Below are 22,625 nucleotides of genomic sequence, written 5' to 3'. Positions count from 1 at the left end.
CAGGCCTAAAGGGAAGGATGTACAGCACTGATGTTGCTATTGATAGCCCGTGAGACAGCAGCAGTTCTTGTCTCTTTCCTGAACAGCACTTGGCAGTGGTCTGTGTGCCACCACTGGCATGTGCCATGATTTGGGAAGCTCTGTCTAAAGATTCCCAGTGCCTACTTGGCTGTTAAAAAATCACAATCATGTAATTATTTCTGCAGCCATCTCCCATCTCTCTTCTTTTCCCATATGAAAAGAAGTCCATGCCTTAAATACACCAAAAATCAAGCAAATATGACATTCATTGCTAACCTTTTACTATTTTCCTCCTCCTTTGCCATTTTTTACTGACCTGAAGTATACAGCTTCTTCATCTGATGCAGATCATTGATTAAAACAATCCTATTGAACATTTCTCTAGCCTTCCATGCATGAATGTGAGAAAACCTAAGTCTCTCAGGAATGTTTTCTTCTGAAATTTTCTCTGTGAATTTAGGATTTATGAGAACTACTGGAATAAGTTTTAAAAAGGACTCTGGATCTTTGGGGCCTTTTTGCATTTATTAGGATTGTAGTAACAGAGTCGGAGTGAAAAAATACTTAAGTACCTTTGTGAAACTCTGCAGCAGATAGCAGTAATGAAAGATGATTCTAGACAGGATAATGTGGCTGCAGTGCATCATAGTCTAGATCAGAATTCTTGCAATATTTTCAAGTGCTAGGATACTGCTGGGGCTTTTTTATGAAAGTGCAATAACATACAACAATTTTAATTTCATTTATCTGGCCATATGTAAATCAATAGTTTCCACAACGGTGTCTAATTCTCAGTTTATCCCTTAGGCAGGTGAGTAGGTGGCTGGCAGCTGCAGAGATAACAATAGTCTTGCTTTTACTAGTAACATTTGGGGTGATCACTTGACGTCACCACAAAACTGCATTGACTCATCCTGCAATTCATCTCATATCAACATAAAGAAGATGAATTTCACACAGACTATTCATTGAGGTAACAGCTGGGACTGGCTTCGTGTCCCTTGTTGGTACTTCCACAGATGAATTGCTGTAACATTGGTAGCACCTCTTATCAATATCTGGTCAAGTGTTACCACACCAAGATGGACATGATGCAATGGAGATTGTTTAGATCCAACTTTGCTCATTAATTCCTTAATTCTATCTCCTCATTTCACCTTAATTCTATATCCTAATATAGGTCCCTGCTACCAGATTCCAGATTTTCTTCTGATCTCCTACTTCCCCTGAGTTAGCTAGATGTTCACAGTATTTTGAGGTGCAAGTACTTGTTTTCAGTTGGTGCTAACTGGAGTAATTGGATCAGTGGCGAATCGCTGGTTTCATAAATCTAGTGGGGATAGCATATAGGGGATAATACAGAAAGGATTATGTAAAAGATTTGTATCTTCAGGAAATACTGGCTTCCACAGTGCCTGGTCCTTAACAATAAGCTACTGTCTTAGAGCACCTGGCTGCTTTGCAAAGTAGTCTGAGTGCCTTGATATGCAAAACACTGCAGCTAATCCAGTCAGACAATCCTTGATCATTTTGTGACTCCTAAGGCAAATAAGTAAAAGAATGTTCCTTGGTGCACAACTTCTAATAATCTAATGAAAGACACTGCAGGTTGGTAAAACTGCACTCTTCTAAATATTTTATTCCTGTTTCTATTCTGTTCCTAAAGCAGGAATAGATTCATTACTGCTCTGTATGGACTGTCTCCCTGGGCATTTCCTTGCCATTGATTCCTGGTTTTCTAAAACAGACTCTTAGTCCTCATTCCTTTCATGTTCTGCTGTTCCATCCTATCTTTAATTCACCTCATTATTTTGATATTGTCCTTCTTCTTCCTTCTAAGACATGAAGATCACCTTCTCTTCCTTGACCTGCTCATCGTCCTACACAAAGCCCTATTAAATTTCCTCCCTCCCACAGAGCCTCCTCCCTTTGAATCCTAGAAAAGCATCAGTTCAGGAGGAGCTATATTGAAAAGAAAATGAGGTAGCAAAAATATATGTGTGACTGAAAAATATAAGGAATTAGTAGCAATAATAGAAAGGTTTCTGGTGAGCCAAAATTAATATAGCATCCAAAATGTACAAAAGCTATTAAAAAAAAGAAAACCAAATACAGCACAAATTTTTATGTGAGATACTGAATGAGACACAATTTCTCCCTTATTTTTTTCCTTTTTGTGTAGCCAACAGTTGCTATGTGGTCTCTGGGAAACAATGACTTTGCCAAAATCCTTAGGCTTGTCTGTTCTCTTCTGTTTTTGATTCAGTGTTGTGATCTAGAGAAGTACTAAAAGCCAGAGGGAGATTATATGGCTCCTGTGTCCATTACAGGAGCATCTCTTACCTTTGTAGTTCAAACAGTACAATAGAACTGAAAGACTGAAGCATCACCATATCTACCAACTGTGAGCTGTTTTTTTTAATAATAGTAGTAATAATTCATGGTTTTTTTTACTCATTCCTTGCTGTGATGTAGCACAGACCTGTAACTGCATTTACTCCACAGATCTTAATCCAGCCTCTGTGAGAAGCAATTTGTTGGGGATTTCAAAACATCCGCTGAGATCACACTAGAGTATTATGCAGAAAACCTCTCATAATCCCTCTCAAAACTCGAATATGGAGTTATTTCTGGATCTTATGCTTCTTTTGTACTAGGCTTGGCTGGAGAGTTTGAACAGTACATTCACCTGCAGTGCAAGCTAAATGTGATGAGGGAAGGTTTGGGAGCAGGTGCTTCTACAGGCTCACGGAATCCTTTGGGTACAGCACAGCAAGGCAGGTGAGCACCTGCAAAGACACCTCCTTCCAGCACACTCTGCAAGTGCACAGATATCTGACCTCATGAATTTAAACTTGGCTTTCAGTGAACAGGGCCCAAGTGAAGAAACATGATTTGTAGTGTCTTCTGTTTGCTCATGTCAGGCACCTTTGTTTTGCCCAAAACCATTGTAGGTTTTCTACCAAAGCAGAAAACAAAGCAAACGTGTCTTTCAGTGCTGCCAGAAGCTGGATTCTGAAGAGGACTGCAACAACAACAAGAACAACAATCACATCTTTTAGTACAAATGTGTGAGTGGAAAAAAAAAAGGCTAACAAAATAAGGGCGCAGAATCAAAGGAAAAGTAAAGACTGCTCATTAAGAGTAGTGCATAAAGAAATGTTCCATAAATTTATTCAGAATTTGCTGTGGTAAAACTTCATGAGATATTTCCTGATATAATGTGCATAGTGTAAGGAATTACGACATTTTGAAGACTCCTTCTAGGTTAAGAGAACCAAAGAAAAGAGGTAAAGCAGCTTCTTCAGTTCAGTGCCTGTGTAAATTCCTTAGAGAATGGAAATGCATTTTCCGATGCCACCTAGCTGAGACTCATTAAACATTCATTTATTAATTCAGTGCTTTTAAGAACACTGATAGTAGTAATCTACCAATCATGAACACATGGTGCAGACAAATTCAGAGTTATACTGATTACACTTGTAAAGAAAAATGAGAAAAAAATCACCATCTGCATTTTTAAAAGTACATTATAAAAACGTAAACTCCTACATTATAAAAATGCACCAAAACATATCTAAAAATGAAAAAATGCCATCAAACACATACTGCAACAACCTTCACACCTAATTAAAAAGAAAGCAAGGCAAGGCTGATCTTTGCTTTGGGATGACATTGCTCTCTTGAAGTACTATAATGTCTGTAGAAACAGAGGAGACCTGTCATATTTAAGGTGAACCGTACTTAAAAGAGGCTTTTTCATTTGAATTTTAATATCCAGGATATTAAAATATTAAAGGATTTTTAATGAAGCTCTAGATCATAGAATCATTTAGGCTGGAAAAATTGCTCTTAAATCATAGAGTCCAACCATCAACCCAACACTGCCAATCTCACCCCTAAACCATGCCCTCAAGTGCCACATTCACACATTTTTTAAATACCTCCAGGGATGGTGACTCCACCTCTTCCCTGGGCAGCCTGCTCCAATGCTGGATAACCCTTTGATCCTAATATCCAATCTAAACCTCCCTGGCACAACCTGCAGCCATTTCTTCTCATCCATTGCTCAAGACTGAGAAGCATTTGGTCATAAAAAGTTATAAAATTTTGTATTACTTCTCTTCCCTCATTTTGAATAAAGGCAGAGTATTTAGTTGCTAAAATATACTTAGTTTAAAACTTTTTCTGACATTGCTAGGTGTCATGAAGCCCCCTCAGACCCTGATGAAACCGAACATCAATTTAGTTGCACTGTGAAAGCAGAAGAAAGTTATGAATTATTGTGGACCCTTGTTTTCTTATCCTATATGAACTAAATGGGAGCTTTTACTTAAAAGATCTGATCCCTGAGCACTGCTCAGATTTATCTGCAGCAATTTAAAGGGTAATGACTCCAGCTGCCAAAAATTACTCTTACAACAGATGCAATGGAGCTGGCAATGGGTACAGCAGCTCCTCAGCTCCTCAGCTGCTGTACTTTACTTCCCCACCAGCTATTAATGCACATAAAAAAGACCCCCCCAGGGCTTCTCTCCCCTGGCTCCCTCAGGCTCTCCTCCTACCTAGTGCTTGAGTCTCTTCACCATCTCTGGGGCTGCTCCAGGACCTGTTCCAGGATGCCCATGTGCCTTTGTACTGAGGAGCCAAGAATTGGAGACAGCATCCCCAAAGGGGTCTGACCAGTGATGAATGGAGGGTTCGGAAGGTTTGAACAAAGCTTCTAAACCAGCACCCGTGGTAATACTTTGAAGGTTATTTAAAGTATAATTTTTCTAAAAATGGGGCCTAGAGACCTTGCTAGTACTTTCCATAAGTTCTCATGGAGTTCATTCCCAAGATGGGGTTTAACTCAAGTTTTAATCCACACTTTCTGATTTTTCTTTTGGGGTTTAAGGCTTACAGAAAACTTCTGTCACTTTTTATTCCCTTAGCGTGACACTTCCAGTTCACTTGTGGGAGGCAGAACCAGCACTGGGCTTGTAAGCACACTTGGGAAGCTCAGGACCACAGGGTTTATTTTCAACTCTCAGCTATCTTTTAAATAACTTTTATTTAATCCAATCTAGTCTGTTTCTCCAGATCTTTAGTGATGGGTTTTTGGCATGGTTGCTTAAACATAAACCCAGCCCAAATTGATCAACAGGTCAGCTGAAGAATTTAACACTGATTTTACCTGGTTGAAAAATCATTAAAAAAAAATTGTCTATGGAACTCTGAACTGGCAGTCTTCTGAACTTTACTGGCTTTACTAATGCACATAGCCCACTGCCTTTAACAGTCAAGGCCAGTCAAGGAGTATTTATGTATCTGTAAGGAAATACAGGATGCTATGACAGAATTCAACGTGACAGTGCTGCTTTTCCTGGCAAGCTGGATTTGCTGGCTATTGAAGTAGGTAGTTTAGATGAAAACATCTGAAATCCATTAAGTTGGATTTTTGCAATTATTGTATTTTATGTATTTTCTTTCTACTGAGATGTTAAAATGAAGAAGAAAGAAGAAAAATATTAACAACAAATGTTACATTCTCTTTGGATAACAAGAGAGGCCACAAAGAGAACACATACTCCAAGTCACTAGGTATGCAAAAAATTCCAAACATTATTTCAATTCTGCTTTTGCCTGGTGGCAAATAGCCTGGTGAAAACCTTAAAGGCTGACCATGGAGAGAGGGCATACTTAAAAGCAGGCAGATAAAACTGACATGTTCGTGTACTTAGCCACCTTAAAGGCTCAAATAAAAATGGTATGTCCCTTACAAGACGGAAGGTAATACTTCAGCAAACTACAGGTGACTCAGAAAGACAGGGAAGATCAAGCAGTAGACGTAAGGAATCCAAAACATGCATAGGAAATGCTGCCAGCAGCAAACACTAAGATTAAAATTTCAAGATTACACAGCATCTGTGTAGCCACATAAGACCACTGTAGCTTTGCAGAGACTGACTGTGTCAACATTGCAGTTCTAAACATTTCTCATTCTGAGGAAGAAACTGCGGATGTTTGCTGCTCAATTTAGACATTGCTATCCCTCCCTAATAATGTATATGTATGTATGTAACCAAGGAAAATGAGAAAAGAAAGAAAGGAGCCTGGTCTTTTCTTAGGACTTGGAAATTCAAACAGGAGAGCAGCTATGAAATGTTCCAGTCTTGACATGTACTCTATAGATAAAAGTAACGATGTGAGAAAATTACGTAGGAAGAGAATGGAACAGGCATAATGGAATGTGTCTTGTCTTGAGTGCCTCATACTTTTTGCACCAAAAACTGTGGGAAATTTGATACCTACACATACTAAGTATGGCACTCTCAAACTGGGCCACAGGCAAGTAAAATTTTTATATGATGTTGATAATAATATTAATAGTAATAATGCAGTTAGTATAATAATAAATTTTAAATAATTGCAATAATATTTGGTATACTCATAAAGAACGTTGCATATCATTTCAGAAGAGCATTTTCCAGAAAAACTGTGGTTTGAGTTTGCTTCTACCTTTTTTTTGTCTGTGTAAGCACAGTCAGGGAGGGATACACCCAAACGGTTCCATCCCAAACATGGTGCAGTATCAAGTGTAAGGAGAAAATTTTCTTTCCCATACAAATGCCAGTTGTCTTCCTTGGAAATTCTTTAATGCTAGATCTCAAAACACAGTAATTTTTACCAGTTTAAAGATTCATTCCCTTCCCCTTCATAGAATTACATAAATGACAGCTTTTTATATCAGAGAGGATGTGAAGGGTTAAAAGGTACATATGCTTACATTTGTTTTCTATATCTGTCTGTCTGCAGGTTATGTTCACATTCCTGAGATGATCCTGCCTTTGGATATCTTTGATGCTGTCATGTTGGCAGTGATACTTTGTTAATAAACCTCAAACACTTGTCTGTGTGTTAAACAGCTGGTATAAGACCATACAGCCTTTAGGAGTGTGTCTAATCCTCAAGCAGTCCTCTTAAAAATGCACGGTTGAAGACTGCTTGAAAGAAGAGTTTGGACCAGCAGACCCTTTCACTTCTTTATTAACAGATACTCAGATTAACATAAAATAAATTCAAGTAAAAGGTCAAACAAAGGAGACAGGGTGGGATTGATGCCTATTTATAGCTCACATCACCCTAGGAGATAGCACAAAAAGGGCAGCAGTTCTCGTGCTTTACCCTTGCTGTACGTGGAGGTTCTGCCACCCACGCCGGGGCTCGGCGGGGGCTTCGGAGCACCGGGTTTTGGCAGTGCCGCCCCTTTGGGGAGACTTTTTTAGGGCTGGGGAGCGGCTGTGACAGCGGCTCTGAGAAACCGAAACAACGGGCGCCGCCTTCACAGGCTTTTCACCTGAAGAAAGAGAGCGAGTTTTTCCTTCCTGCGTCCTGCTCCCTTTTTTCCTCAGCTCGTCACGTCTGGGTGGCGTCTCTCATGACCCACATTCGCGCCCCTTGCGCTCTCCAGAGAGCAGCAGCAGGAGGAGGAGGAGGAAGAACGACAGCGCGCCCGCCCATGCTGAAGGTTTGGGTGGCAGAAGCGACTCACCCGACTCCCCGGGATCGTTCTGGCGGTGGCAGGAGCCGGAGCTGGGCCATCCAAACAACCTCTTCTCCCGCACGGCTGCGTTTTTCCTCCGGAGAGTGTCCGCGAACGCAGAGCGCCCGGCTGAGGGCCCGCTGTTCGCATTGGGTCTCTTTGTTTCCCCCTTCTCCAAAACCACCACTCCCAAAAGAAAAAGAAAATTGCGTCAAGAAGGGCAGACTTCAGTTATTGACCAGCTACATAACTCAGCCCTAGTGAGGCCACTTCTGGAGGGCTAGGTCTGGTTCTGGGCTCCTTAGGACAAGAGAGACAAGGAGTTCCTGGAGGGGGTCCAGGGAAGGCGCGAAGGGACACAAAGATGTTGAGGGATCTGGAACATCTCTCTTACAGAGAGACTGTGGAAGCCGGGGTCTTTTCAGTCTGGGGAATACCGAAGGGGATCTCATTAATGCACATAAATATCACAAAGGTGGGTGCCCAGAGGATGGTGCCAAACTCTTTTCAGAAGTGCTCAGCGACAGGAACAGGAGTAATGGCCACAAGTTAAAACACTAAAAGTTCCTCCTCAGCATGAGGAAGAACTTTATACTGAGGGTGACAGAGCACTGGAACAGGCTGGAAGGACTCTCCCTCTCTGGAGACATTTCAGTCCCACCTGGACGGGCCACCTGCTCCAGGTGACCCTGCATGGATCAGATGATCTCCAGAGGCCCCTTCCCTACCAATTCTGTGAACACTGCAATATTCTGGGACAAGTTATTGCGCACGGCCTCCAGACCGTGCGGACCCTGCCAGGTGAGCAGGTCCCCGGGCAGGAGCGGGAGGGCGCGGCTGCGGCTCACCTGCGCTCACCTGGGCGTGCGCAGCCCGCGGCTCCCGCCCCGCGCCGCGGCCCCGCCCGCGCCCGGCCCGCGCAGGCGCTCCGGGGGCTCCGCGCTGTCATGGCGGCGGCGAGCGGCCGCGCCGGCAGGAAGGAGATGGGGCTGACTGGGACCGCGCTGTGAGGTGGCGGCAGCGACGGCTGGAACTTGAGGCACCTTTGGGCGGGCGGAGTGGCGGCCGGCGCAGCGTAGCCCGCAGCCGGGCAGTGCGGCCGCCTCCTGGCCCCGGAGCCGCGCGTCGAGCAGCCCGCGCCCCCTCCGCAGCCCGCGGTGAGTGCGAACTTGGCGGGGCGCTGCACCTGCCCGTGGCCGTGCCCCAGCAGAGCCGGGGCCGCGGCGGGCAGCAGCCGGGCGAGAAGGAGAAACGTGTTCCTTCTTGGTAAAAAAGAAAAAAAAAAAAAGAGAAAAAAGCAGCTTAAACCTTTGAGGTGGGGGCTCGGAGCACGGCGGGTCCGGGAGCACTTCCGCGGGGAGAGGCGTGAGCGCTCCCAGGGCGGCTCCCGCCGGGCGCGGGGCAGGGGCAGGGGCCGGGGCCGGGACGTGCGGGCTGTGGGCAGCGCCTGACGGAGTGCGGGCTGAAACGCACCTCGGGTTGTCCTTCAGGGCTGCGACTACCTGCCCCAGGGCAGCGCTGTGACAGACGCCTCCTGCCGAGGAGAGAGCCGCGATTTCGAGGGCGCGTCCTCCCCGCCCGCCTGATACCCTCCCCCGCCGGACGCTGCTTTCTTCGGGAACCGGAGCTCAAGGGAAGGAAGCAGAGGGCCGCCGCTCACCTTCCTGGCTGACCAGGTCTTCCCGGAGCGGCGAGAGTGTGGAGCTGGCGCTGGAAGCCGTAGCCTGCGGTGAACTGGCCATGGCGAGTGAAGGCAAACAAGTTGTTCAGCCAACAGGTGATGATGGAGGAGGAGGAGCGGGAAAAGAAGGAAATGCTGCTGAAGGGGGAAGTGTGCTGCAGCCTTTGAATCCAGGAATCCCCATCCGAGGCATTAAGATGAAATTTGCTGTGCTGACGGGACTGGTGGAAGTTGGTGAAGTGTCCAACAGAGATATAGTCGACACCGTGTTTAACCTGGTAAGTTGATTGCCAGAATGAGGGGGAAAAATAGCACAGGTGTGCAGAAGAATCTGCAGGTTTTCTGATGCTGTTTTTCTGTTAATATTTTTTTTTACATTTTTACACTTTAACCGTGCTGGGTTTCAACCATATTCTTTTTACTTACCACAAAAGCTGGGAAAAAAGCTTATGAGCCTCTTTATAGACACTCTTACACTTGAATCAGCTGTAAGCATCCTCCTCCTTTGTTTTCCTCGAAGAAATTGTTGCTTTATTTAGAAATGAGAAGCCTATTCTTATGTTTAAACATTTAACAGGTGTACTCAACAAGAAAGTTAAATGTTAATTTAGTAACTCAAATTGTCGTCAAAAAACACACAGTTTTAAGTCAAAGCAGTTTTTCAAAGATGTGTACATCCCTTCTTGCTTCCCGTTGGCTTTGGAAGTAGGTAGAACTTTCCTGTTCTATGTGCAGGGGGTGCGGGTGTCAGGGAGTAGTTAATTCAAACATGTTTTACATGGTCTGCATTTTGGGAAGAGTAGAATATGGTTTCAGTGTCCTTTTTTAATTAATGAATTAGGGACTCAGCTGCTATTTTTTGAATGCTATGTGGCCGTATCTAATATTTCATAAGAGATCTCACTAAACATTGAGGATACAACTTTTCCTCTTTGAAGCTACAAATTTAATATATACAACTGAACTTTTTGGGCCTAGACTAGTAAGTAATGTTTCCTTGATGCAGGAGACCAAATATTAGGAGAAAAACCCTCAAGTTTACAAAGATACTCTGCTATTACCAGAGGTCTTAAAACATCTCTAAAAACAATTATTGTCCCTCCTTCTTCCTTTGAGTGAGCAGTTCTGACTCTAAAACAATGTGGTTTCTGACAAACCAGGAAGTGAGAGCATTTAATAATTTAAAGCTCAGTAACAAGAAAAGTTGAGGCAGAATTCATACTGTTTTTTTATGCTGCTTGCATTTCAGTTATTTTGTTTTTTATATTCTTTGCTACATGCAGGTTTCAGTGGTCACAAAATATTTGTGTGCAGTGTCTGTTTCATGTTTTTCGGTGTTATCTTCTTGGGTTATGATAAATATTTGCTTTGGAATATTTTTGCATTAACAGTGTAGTGCCCTAGATTGCTTGAATGAAAATCTCAACACATGGCAGTAGTGACAAAAATAAAGTGTAGATCAGAGGTTTCATGGGTGCTTTAAGTATGAGGAAGTGATTAAAGTTACTTGGAGTTCACTTGACAATGCCCTGGACTAAACAGAGTGCTCACATATAGGGACATGAGGTTCAAAAGGAAATTCTGGTGAATAATTTAGAATTTAGGACACTTGTGTGAGGGGAAATTGTTCATGAACGTATTAAATTTTACTTTGTTTCTAGTGTAGTCTTTTGAGTGGCGTTCTGGAGGTGTATTTTATGGCAGTAGTGGAAAGAGGTTCAGCAGAATAATTAAAAATGTAAAAGCTCCTTGATTCCCGTTCTGCTCCATTTTTTACAAAAGGAGAGCAAAAACTTCAGCATGATTTAGAATACCCTTGGTTTTACATTAAGAGGTCTGGAGAATTTGACCTGTGGACTGCATTTTCTTGGATCTTCATTTCCCAGATAGACAGGGGAGAGTTTCTGGCATTGAAAATTTTTGAAACTCTGTTCTCACTTTTTCTACAAGTGAAACAGCAACCCCGACCTCTCTGAGAAGATTCCTCAACCATTTCAGCACACCTGCCTACATGTGGGAGGCTAAAGGTCGTGCTTGTGCCCCACATTGTTTTATCAGCTCGTGGGTGTCATGGCACAGGCAACAGTTTGGTAGTAAGGACACTTTGCCTGGATATGTGAGAACAAAATCCAAATTTTGGAGCAAAAGCAAAAACAGTAGGCTCCTTGATTTCTTTGAGACCTAGGGAAACATCACCTAGCTGGCAAATCAGGTATTTTGGAAGATATTGAAATGCATGAAAAAATCAAACCAGCCAACAAACTTGTAATTTTTGTTACAGAAAGCCATTATTTGCTAGATTAAAAAAACCCAAAAAACCAAAAAAACTGTGATGCTGACTTTTTGATGTAGCTTTTTGGGATATGAGGGATATGAAGTCTTCCTTCAAAGCAATGCTCACTCATCTGTCACCGAGTTCTGCCTCTGTTAATTTGTTATCTGTGACCATTTTGTCAATTAATACCTCTGAAATCACGCTGACCAGAATTTAATGCGTGTCAAGTACTGGTTAGCAGTGGTGTACTTGATGTCCTCTATACGGGTGTACAGAAAATCTGTAACTTTTATCTGATAAGGTGACTCTTGGCTCTGGCTTTTCTGGTAGTTTGTTTCCCAATGGCTCTGGGAGCATGTTTCCTTGGGTGTGTGCAGGATGAGCAGGGGATATGACAATCACACCCTGATCTGCTGTTGCCTGATGGGGTTAAGCCCTGTATCCCCTCCTGTTTGGTTTCATTCTGTGTGGTGACTCACAGCTGCAGTCACCAGGGATGGGAGCAGAGATCTGCTAGCCTGCTTCCCATGGTTTGGAAAGAGGACATCTGTGCCATCTGGGGTTTTATTTGGTCACTAATTTGAGGCATCTTTAGACCAGAGTGCAAGGAGGGCTGGGCAAATCTGGGTGGAAAGGTGGCTTAAGCATATTTATTCTTTATGGCATAACCACCCTAAAACGTGGAGAGATTATTTTTAAAACAGGGATGTTAGGTACCCTAATTTGAATTTCTTGAGAAAACATGTTGCTCTTAGTTATGCTCTTCCAAGTTGCTGTAGCATAAGGAGGTTATCAAGAGAAGACCAAAGTGCTGTCTTGGTGTTTCTCATCTTTAAGAGATAATCACATTCTATATGTGAAAGACTCAGGAGGTCAAAAATCTAAAGTGCACAGTAATTGATCTGCTGCTTACTAAAGAAATGTAAGCCTCTGTAGCTCTGATTACTCAAGCAAGTAAGTTGTTCACTTCAGCAGTGTTGGATCTTGGAGAGCCACCTCTGACATTTTCTCTATCCAGCAGTATAACAAAGTGCTTAGTGAGCTCACTTCTAGCATCAAAACTCTACTAGTCTCATTTTGTTTTCTTTGGAAATTCTACTCCTAGAAACATACGAGCTGATCTGCTTTGTTTTGGTCAGTTTTCTCAATGAACACAGCTTCCCAGCCCATGTTGAATGTGTCTTTGTGTATTTCAACAGCTCTTAAAAGTGAAGAGGGAAATAGGAGCTTTCAAGAAACCGATTATTCTGTGGACAACTTTGAAAGCACATTCTTGTTCAAGTATTAATCTGTTCTGATACTTTTTTTAGACAGACTAAGCTAAACTATGGATATATATATTCCTCATGCATTGTGAATTTTATTTTTAATTGACTTTGGGCACCAATAACTCCTTTAATTTCTTTTGCATACAAATTAGATGAATTTCTGTTCATTACCTCATATTTGCACCCCTCAGTTTATTAAAATTAAAAAACCTCCTGGTTGGAGAAGATGATAGAATGAAAAAAATAAATTACTTACAGTGGGATCTGTTACTAACTTAAAATAGCTCTAAGCCACTTTTGTTTAAAAAAGCTTTAGTGCGTCAAATTGTTTTATTGATTATGGTATAGATTGTTACTTGATTTGGCTCAATTTTTTCCCCTCAGTCTGTGTTGGAAAGACTTTTTTTTTTTTAAATTTCTTTTTGGTGAACAGAATGTGAAGTTTATGATTCTGTTCATGGATTATGAGATTCTTACCAAGAGTGACAAAGTGCAAATGAGAAAGAAACACAAGTTTTTATCACCTTTGGAGGAAAAATAATGGGATCTGAGGAGCAGAGGCTTAAATTGCTTTGTAAATTTAATTTGTCAGCTCTTTCACTTCTGCCAGACAAACTAAAACCACAAACAAAAAATCAAACTAACTTAAAAAAATTCTTACAGATTATTTTCCTGCTGATACATCACGTTTCTAATTTGGATGGTTTTGGCGCACTAATGCAACTACAACACTGTAACTCATAATGGTTTTAATGAAGTCTGAATTCCCCTTTTCTCATCTCTTGTCACAGACTTACTTTGCATGTATTATGTTGTAGAAACTCCCCAAAGTTAATGCTGATAGAATTAAATGTTTTGCAGTAGTGAAAATCCTCCATAAATGTCTTTATAACAATGCATTCCTTTCATTATATTACTGTATGTTTTCAGAGACTTTATTTTCTACATAAACTTATCAATGCTGATGACAAGTGAGAATAACCAAGTAGTTCCTAGAATATCACTGAATATTGTGTGTTTCCTAATAGATACAGTCTTCCTTAGTAGCTTCCCAGTAAACACACTTCTGGCTACAATTATCCTACTTTCAGTCACTTCTGTCCACTTAAAGTACAGATGGTAAGGTAAGTCTGTGGCTTTAGCTGGGTCAGGCTTGTAGGGTTTTTAAAAAAAAAATCATAGTAAATGGAACAGTCAGTTGTGTTAGAGGTCGTGCATGGTTTTTACTTATTGAAGTGGTGCATATTGGGATTTTTTCAGGTGTTGATGCAACTTGGACTTTACTTTGTAGTTAGTGGAAATGTTACTCTATGTAGTATATGCAGGAACTGAGGGAAATTTTGTGGTTGGCTGAGAAAGGTGTGGAATGTAGTGAGGTGATAATAGCAGTCTTTAATTAGGCATGCAACAATGTAGAAGAAAATTGTCTAGGTTCTGAGGAGGAGCTGGTTTGTACTTTGGCTATAGTATCAACTCACTTCTGTAACTGCAACTTAAAGCACAATGTAGGACAACAAAATATTGAGGACAAAATTTCAAAGACTGCATGGGAAAGTGTTCAGTTTTGCTTGCTCTTCCGCTAAGTTGCCAGACTTTTATAGCTTTGTGTGTCCAATATGAGATTTCAAGTGTCTGTGAAAGCCTGGAACATGCTTTGTGTTTTACAGCAGTGTTGGCGTCCTTTACTGACATTAATAGACTCTGTACAAACATAAAGCCAAAAAAGCAAAGCTGAGCTGTGCTATTTATGTATATCTTGTCTCAATAATGCAAAATTTGTTTGAAAATTTTTAATTAGCAGTTTGTTCTACAAGGAGGCCTGGTAAAAATGTCTTTATAGCATGGCTTAGAACTCCCCTTTAGAGGGGAGCACATCAGTTCAATGACAGATTTTTCTAGGTGGTGTCTGGTAACAGAGGAGAGGGAATCGGGTTTCCATTGCAGTTGCTTTGCTGTCTCTGGGTAGTGTTTTTTGCTGCTTCTGCCAGACAGTCCTGGGCTGGATGGACCATGGGCCTGACCCAGCAATGCAGAGAGCACAGAAACCTAGGGGCCATATGGACTGGCTCAGGAAAAGCATCTGTGGATTAGGGAATAGAATGAAATTAGTCAAAAGCATCAGGGAAGCAGGTGGATGGCATGTCAAGGTTGCCACAAAGGCTGGATATTGCAGTGTGATACAAAAATAGATATTTATAAATGCATGTTGAATCAGCACACTTTGGTTCACTCCTCCAATAATCTCTTTGAAAATGAGTGTGAGTGAAGAGAAGGCTTTTGAAGTTGCTGAATTGGCTGAACATTGGAGGTTGAGGAAAATCAAAGATGAAGTATTTGCTCAATTCTTTTTTGAGATAGTGTTGGTTTGGTACAGTGTTCAGTACTCAGTGGTTAGTCAGGTGTACATTCAAATGCTGAAGTTTGCTGATAAGTCCCTGTCTTCTGAAAATCATCAAGCCTGATATTTTTTTTGGCATGTGTTATGGATTGAAGTCTGATGAAAGATAAAAATGAGCTTTGTCTGTGGTTTCATTCACTATCTGTATATTTGCTTCACCACCTCTTGGTGAACCTGTGCTCATTCTGAGCTGCCTCTCACTTGATGCATTGCTCTGACCTTTTATTTTTTGCTAGATAAGTTGGCAGCTTAAAGCACTGATAGCTTCTGTCTTCATGCAGTCATCAAGTTCTTTATGAGCCTTAAGGAAGAAGCTTTAATCCATTGCACAGATGAAATAAGCTCTGCCGTTTAGTCACTGGAATGTGAAATAGCTTCTTGCTACCTTTGGTGTTTCTGTCTTTTCCTGTCTTCTTTAAAAATCTATTCTGTCAAATTCAGTCTTGCATACATTAAATTTATGCATATCTTTTAAAAAACTTCTGTTTATTTTAAATGGGTCAATCTGGCAGAAGGTTTTTGTTCGTAATCACTAATTACAGTTTGCTAACTTTCTGCTGTTCAAGTGTCTTCCCCAGCCCCCGGAGGCTTTGCTGGCCGCTTCGCAACGTTTTGCATAATGGTTTTTGGTATTATCTTGACCTAATTACTACTGTCCTAATTTAGATTACGTTTCTGCTTTAACTAATTCTGGATTTTTCTGGTGAACTCGATATCAGGCTAGATCATGTTACTGCCCATCCAAAAGGTAGTTTGGCCATTTTCATTTGACTCTGGGAAACCCTCAAGCTTTGTGAGCTTTGGCCGTTTGCCAGGAGTCTGAGGGCTCCATGAATATGGTAAGACAGTATACTATTGCCACCTGCTTTGTGAATGCTCTGCCTGGCCAGTGGAGACTGCAGTTTCCAGCATGCAGTGCTCTGTGCTTAGGGCAGATAGCAATCAAGATGCATCCTTGCACAACTGCTGTAATCAAACTCACCAAATGATGATACTGCAGGAGTTGCAACAGTACCTTTCCTTGAGCCACTGGGGACTTTGTGCTGACACTGGGAGCCTGGAATAATTTGTGAAAAGCTTGCATTGCCACAGTGCTTTAGATTCCAGAGCTTCACAAATAGGCATAAGTAGTTTCTGAATAGAAACTAATTTGTGGAGAAGAAAAATCTAATGCCTTCTGTTGCGCTGGATTCCCCTAGTAGTAACTGGGGAGCTGGGAGCAGCAGAGGCATGATTTTCTTGTTAATAGCTGCCTTGAGAAGATATTTAAATGAGAATTGCTAGTGGGAATAGGATGTGCTCTGTTGCCTCCTGTATATGTTCCATGAGTTTGAGCTGCAAGTCTCTTTACTGCAGCCTGCATGTGAATAGTTTTGTTGATCTTTTTTTTGTGTTCTGCATATAACTAGGAAAAAAATTCCATATGCATCAATGCAGAAAATTCAGATTATTTTTTGTGTGACTGAAAGCTGGAATTGAATTGTTCAGGCAAAAACCTCTTCTCCTTTGTTGATGCAGCTGAAGAAATCAAGACCTGAATAGCTTCTGGGTTATCTTTGCAGTTGGAAATCAAAACCAGAGTAATGGTGTAGGACTCATCTGTTCTGTGCAAGTGTGTTATGTGTGTGTCAGCATTTCCCCTTTTCCATCAGCAGTTGTTGTCTGAGGTGTGGACAGAAGTTACTGAGATAAATTCACTAAATGGAGCCTATTTTATTTGCCCCACTTAGATACTCCAAATTTCTAGGTTTGTCCTGGACTAGCCCTGTAAAACTGTAACTGTAAGAATGCATGGGGTGACCTGTAGCTTATTTATTCTCTCTTTGGGAAATCTTGAAAGACAAGAGGCACCAGGAAGCAGCAGGTGAGATGCTAACTGCAGCAGGGGGGGGCAATTTCTGTAATAAAAGACCAGCAAGAAGAGAACCAGTAGCATTTCACAGTAAACTGGGAAATGTGTGATTATGGAGTCCAGGATGCTGAACGTTTGCATGCTAAACCCCTCACTAAGTGGTTCCTTTATCAAACTGTGTATATTTGGGTGGGAATTGTACTGGCTGCTTTCCCAAATGTGATTTGGGTGCGGGTAGTAAGGAGTGAGATAAACCCTGTTGCTGTAGAACTGCTGAATAAAGGCTTTGCAGATCCTGCAACTTTTAAGTTTTAGTAATTGGTTATTAGAGAAGCTTCTAAGTTGTGCTGTTTGCACTTCTTGGGGTTAAAACAGTATTCCAAAGGACAATTGTTTTGTGTGTGATTATTAAGGATCCAGATGGACTTTGGAATCAATCAGAGCTTAAAAAAACCAACCAAAAGCCATCATCACCAAAAAAAAACCCAAAAAAAACCAAAACCACAATCCCCTCTCTCCAAAAACCCCCAAACCAACCTGAAAAACATCACCCTTTCCCCACTCCCCAGTCATCAAACCAAACCCAAAAGTTTTTTATGTGGAATCATAGACTTCAGTTACAAAATATGACCAGTGATACAGAAGTAGAATTGCTGATGAGCCTTAAAACAATACCATTGAGGGGAGGATAAGAACCAAATGACTAATGTTGTGAATGGTGCATGACTGTTAAATAAACAAATGGAAACTATTAGTCCAGTCAGCATCTGCCTCCTGCTGATGTTTTTGTTGAAACTAAGCGTGTGATTTGTCTCTAGTTGGGGTTGTGAATTTGATTGAAAAGAGCTTGCAAGCTTTTTTTTTTTCTCCCTATATAATGGGAGCTTACTTATACTGTAGGATTTGGTTCCAGTAGGTAATTTAGGTGCCCTAATGCCTGCCTTTTAGGTATCTGATATGGAGTATAAAACTGAGTAACTGTGATTGCATTTTTTAGAATGTATTTTGAACCATCAAACGTGATATGGGGAGATGTGTGTTTTTATTATATTGCTGCTGTTATAGAATAGGAGAACATCTGAGATGCTGGGAATGGATTTTTCAATTGGAATTGCAAAAGATTCTCTGTCCAATTTGTAATCTATAGCTAAAGGTCACCTTCTGAAGCTATGATGTCTTTATCACTTCAAATGTCCTTGTTTTAAACAGGGTCGCAGTGGTGCTCAACTGTACAGTAAAGTGCAGTGAAAAGAGTTCTCAGGATCAGAAAGTGTTCCAATGGTTTCCCATCTTTATATAAATCAGTAAATGCTTATCAAGAAATTATTGCCATGTTTCCTTGTCCATTTCTACCTTAAAAGTAAGGTCCCAGTCTTGTGCCATGCTAGATTGTCCACTGCCTTACCTCACACCAGGATGCTTCTTTGTCCTTTCTGTGCCCTCTTGCCTCCTCTTCCATGACCTGGCACCTGCTGCCTTCATCCTTGGCTGCAGAAATGAATGTGAGCACTCACTGGAATCTGTAGCTGGCTGGGAATCTGTGAATGCCACTGTGTGCTGCAGTTGCTGTGGATCAGCTGATTGGCAGGAGCATTGCCTTGGGGACATGTTTATTCTATGACTCATCTGAGACCTGGTGCTGAAGACTCGTGCCCTTCCTGTGTACTGCTTTTAAAGAGGAATGGATATGGCTCTTTGAGAGTTTTGCTGATTTGGTAAAGTCTCACCTCTGCAGGAAGTCTGCAGGAAGTGAAAGCCTCCCTGATTTCTCCTCTTAGCAGGAGGAGATTCAAATTGCCATTTGTCAGGTTTGAGGATGCTCTGAGTGACTTGTAAAGGAGCACTTGTAACACCTCTTCTGCAAAGACTAGGCTCATACACAGCAAAAAATGCCAGATTAATGAGTATGGGGAGAAGGCACAGAAAGAAACAAATGTGAGACCTTGTGGTTAAGGTGTTTGAATAAAGTTTTCTAGTCACTCATATATGATAGGGAAGGTTTGGAGCTGGAAGCCAGGGGATTTCTTGCCTGCATGTTAGGACTTTACTAAAGGTTTCTCTGTAATGTACCAAATCCTGACTTCATTTCTGGAAAGTGCATTATTTTCAGGTGAAGGGCTTTGTCCAGTGACTGAGATATCACTAGAGTTGTTTAGACATATTTCAAAGATAGAATTTAGATGGCAGAAACTTGGGTTTCCTGCTTCATGGTGGTGCTGTCATTTTTCAGGTAAGTGATATCCCTGTTTCCAACTGGATCATGAGGAAATTGAAAAAAATGTCATATAACACTTCTTGATACAAGTTAGTGTAGTGTATTGTCTGCCCCCTCCTCCAAAAAAAAAGGCAGGTGGTGAAAATAATTTTCACATTGTCAGATGATGTAGGTGACTGTAACAAGCAAACTTGTCAGTTCAGGCTTACCCTCGGCTGGGTTTTGTGTGTGCAAATTGAGAAACCTGGAGTACTGGATACAAAGTGGAAATGGGGGAAAAAAAACACTGAAATTTTATTTGAGTGCTGAGTTAGTCTTTATGTCTTTGCTGTTCTTTAAAGATGGATGTGTCTGTAGGGATTCTTTAATTAGGTATGCAAGGAGTAGTTGGGATCTCTTTCATTCTAGACATATGAATAGAAGTTTAGAGGAGCAACCAAGCTGCCCAAAGAAATTGTCATAAAATAACATCACACATGAGCAGTTTAGTTTAGTCACTATAATTGTGCTCTTATAAAACTTGATTATAAACTATTTGTTTCAAATTCAAGCTTCTGGATTCAAAATCCTGACTATCTAAATATCATGATCTTGTCATCATCTGTCCTATTAGGAAAGTTGTGGCAGACTGGTGAAGCTACCAGTGACTGGAAAAGGGAAAACATGACTCCCATAAAAGAGGGGGGAAAAAGGGAAGAACCCAGGAGATTCCAGGCTGTTCAGTTTCACCTCTGTGCCTTACAGGATCATGGAACTGATGCGCCTGGAAATTGTGCTAAGGCACATAGAAAATAAGAAGGTGATTGGAGAGAGCCAACAAGGTGTCACTAAGGGCAAATCAAAGGGCCTGACAAATTTGGTTGCCTTCACTGATGGGGTTGCAGCTCTGGTGGATGAGGGAAGAACAACTGATGTCATCTGCCTGGACTTTTGCCAAGCATTTGGCACATCCTTGTCTATAAACTGGAGAGTTATGAATTTGATGGATGGGCCACTCACAGGATAACAAATTGCCCAGAGAAGTTGTGGATCCCCCACCCCTGGAAGTGTTCAAGGTCAGGTTGGATGGGGCTTTGAGTGGCCTGGTCTAGTGGAAGGTGTCCCTGCTCATGGCAGAGAGGATGGAACAAAATGATCTTTAAGGTCCTTTCCCACCCAAACCATTTGGTCATTTTGTAGTTCTTTGTTCATCTCTCTGGGAAAACCCACTTTCAAATACATAAGAGTGCCAGAAATTTAAGCTTAATTTACATGTGGTGGCATGGGAGGGAGAGTTATTTCAGTGGCTTTTGGCTTGTGCCATCTCTGTCATGTATTGTTTAGTGTCTGTGTTTTCGTTTGCTCTGTAGTGTGACACTATCCTGTAGCTATTGCTGACCTGTGGGGTTTAATGAGTGTTCCATGCCGTGTTCCATGCACTTTTAACTGAACTCCTGTATAATCCTGAACAGTATATTGTGTGCATTTCATTGTATTGATGCTGCATATTACTTACAATGGGACTGGTCAGACACAGGTTTAATTACCGTTTTGCACCAGGCATGATACCTACTCTGCAGAATAGCTCTTTAGCTTTGAAATATACTTACAAAGTCTTCTGTGGATTGGCATTGCATTTGAGTTCTGTAGCACTGAGTGATCTTAATGCTTCAATTTCCAGTTAAAGTAGGTATACGGGGAAGGAGGTGAACAGCTTTAAGTGCTCATTTATAGTAATTTTCCAGTTGGATGTTCAACTTCTCAGCTTCTAAGAGTCAGCTTTAATATTTCTTATAGCTCTATTGCTCACATATATGAGGCTAGAGTTGTAGTTAGAATTCTGTTTCTCAACTCTTAAGGAGTTTTGTTCACCAAGGATCCTTCTAAATGGGTTTGTTTGCCTGTGACCTTACCATGCAAATTGGAAAGAATGCTTGAATGCACATATGGATTCTTAAAACAGGCATTGATCATTACAACAATGGGATCGATGCAGAGTAAAGGATTTCTCAATTGCAGTAATTGTATGTGCAAATTTCTATATTAAAAGGTGTCTGAACCTCAGACAGTCTTGATATTCAGAATTTTGAAGGCTTAGATGCCTTTGTTTAGGAAGGTTAATAATTTGGCCAAGAGGAGTTATTGCCCATTATGAGCCTGCACACTTACTCTCTCTGGTTTAACCATGATTTCAAAGAAAACAGAATAACCAAATGTATGGATGGCAACTGTAATTATGAAATATTAGTTATGTGTGATGCAGTTGTGATCTCTGTAAGGCATTTCCATGTTCTGGTGCTGTGACCCTGTTAAGATACTTATACAGTCTGATGTGTACTGGAAAAGATGTTAAGATAATTGAGAAGTTGCTCTGAAGTCAGTGGTTCATACCTTAAGATTGCCCGGTGTCTTCTGTTTTAAGCAATCTTCAAGGATTTTTCTCTGAAATTCTACTGTTTTTTGCAGGCCCTGTGTGATACTGTGCTCCAGGGACGTATGGATTCAGCCTTTGGTCACATAACAGATCTTCTAACACACACACACACACACACACACACACACACACACACACACACACACACACTCTTGCTGCACAGACAGTACTGAAAGTAGGCAGGTTTAGATTAGATGTCAAGAAAAATGTCTTTACTCAGTGAGTGGTGAGGCACTGGCACAGGCTGCCTAGAGAGGTTGTGGGTGCTCCACTGCTGGGAGTGTTCAAGGCCAGGTTGGATGGGGCCCTGAGCAACTTGATTTAGTGGGTGGCATTCCTGTGCACAGTGGGGAGTTTGGAGCTAGGTCCTGTTTATGGCCCCTCCCAGCTCAAACTGTTCTGTGATTCTGTGCTTTCAGAGCAGCAGCAAATGTGTTTTTTCTGCTGGCTGCATTCAGGCTTATCAAGGAAGTTGAGTTGTAACCTAGAGGTTGTGTTGGGCTTCCCACTGCTTGCCCCAGCTATTCTTCCTCCTAGATAATCAAGTAGTATTGAGTCTAAGTACCTGGCTCTAGAGCTGCCTCATTATACTTGTTGCATTGTGTTTTTATGGAAAGTGTGAATTTCTTTTGCATTTACAAGGCAGAAAGGAAAATATTTGTTCTGTTTGATGTAACTCAGAATGTGACTTTAATAGCCACACAAACTTTACAGACTGGAATGAAATAGTGCAGTTTCAGCAGCATCCATTGTTCTTCTACTTTGTCTACACAGAAGTTGGTTCTGTTTCATCTACAAATTCTGTTGTAAGGCAGCTAGAAGGCTGAAGCTGGGTTCTCATTCTGAATGTGTAACAATCTGTCCTTCTTATGAAGGGCTGGTTTTCTCTTCTCTTCTAATCTCCCCATGTTTTAAACAGTTGGGGTGATTCTGTGATTGTAAGATTATCTGTCAATACATATCAGGATATACTGCAA

General features: G+C 41.5%; 2 protein-coding genes across 5 annotated transcripts in view; one reads left to right on the top strand and one right to left on the bottom strand.

Annotated features, from left to right (window-relative positions):
• Positions 1-6,913: 6,913 nt before the first annotated feature.
• On the bottom strand, positions 6,914-9,288 carry LOC119700917. Its single transcript, XM_038136628.1, has 5 exons — positions 9,207-9,288; positions 9,020-9,158; positions 8,405-8,808; positions 7,556-7,732; positions 6,914-7,360 (listed from the first exon to the last, which is right to left on the bottom strand). The coding sequence occupies exons 1-5, from the start codon at positions 9,286-9,288 to the stop codon at positions 7,185-7,187; spliced, it is 978 nt and encodes a 325-aa protein (XP_037992556.1). The 3' UTR covers positions 6,914-7,184.
• Positions 8,564-22,625, top strand: part of LRBA (LPS responsive beige-like anchor protein) — a 367,373-nt gene continuing 353,311 nt past the window's right edge. For all 4 annotated transcript variants that reach the window (XM_038136498.1, XM_038136496.1, XM_038136497.1 and 1 more), the window contains exons 1-2: positions 8,564-8,703; positions 9,037-9,505. In XM_038136498.1, coding sequence (XP_037992426.1) covers positions 9,287-9,505 — 219 coding nt within the window. In that variant the 5' untranslated portion in view covers positions 8,564-8,703; positions 9,037-9,286. The remainder of the gene's footprint in view (positions 8,704-9,036; positions 9,506-22,625) is intronic.

The sequence above is a fragment of the Motacilla alba genome, chromosome 4, assembly GCF_015832195.1.
Source record: "Motacilla alba alba isolate MOTALB_02 chromosome 4, Motacilla_alba_V1.0_pri, whole genome shotgun sequence".
In the NCBI taxonomy this organism is placed as follows: domain Eukaryota; kingdom Metazoa; phylum Chordata; class Aves; order Passeriformes; family Motacillidae; genus Motacilla; species Motacilla alba.
This window is presented reverse-complemented; position numbering and strand designations above follow the sequence as displayed.

Coding starts and splice junctions, on each gene's coding strand:
- LOC119700917 (XM_038136628.1), bottom strand. CDS start 9,288: ATGGCCAGTTCACCGCAGGCTACGGCTTCCAGCGCCAGCTCCACACTC. Junction 8,809..9,019: donor GCCCTGAAGGACAACCCGAG/GTGCGTTTCAGC, acceptor TTTTTTACCAAG/AAGGAACACGTTTCTCCTTC. Junction 7,733..8,404: donor CGCGGGCTGCGCACGCCCAG/GTGAGCGCAGGT, acceptor TTCTTTTGGGAG/TGGTGGTTTTGGAGAAGGGG.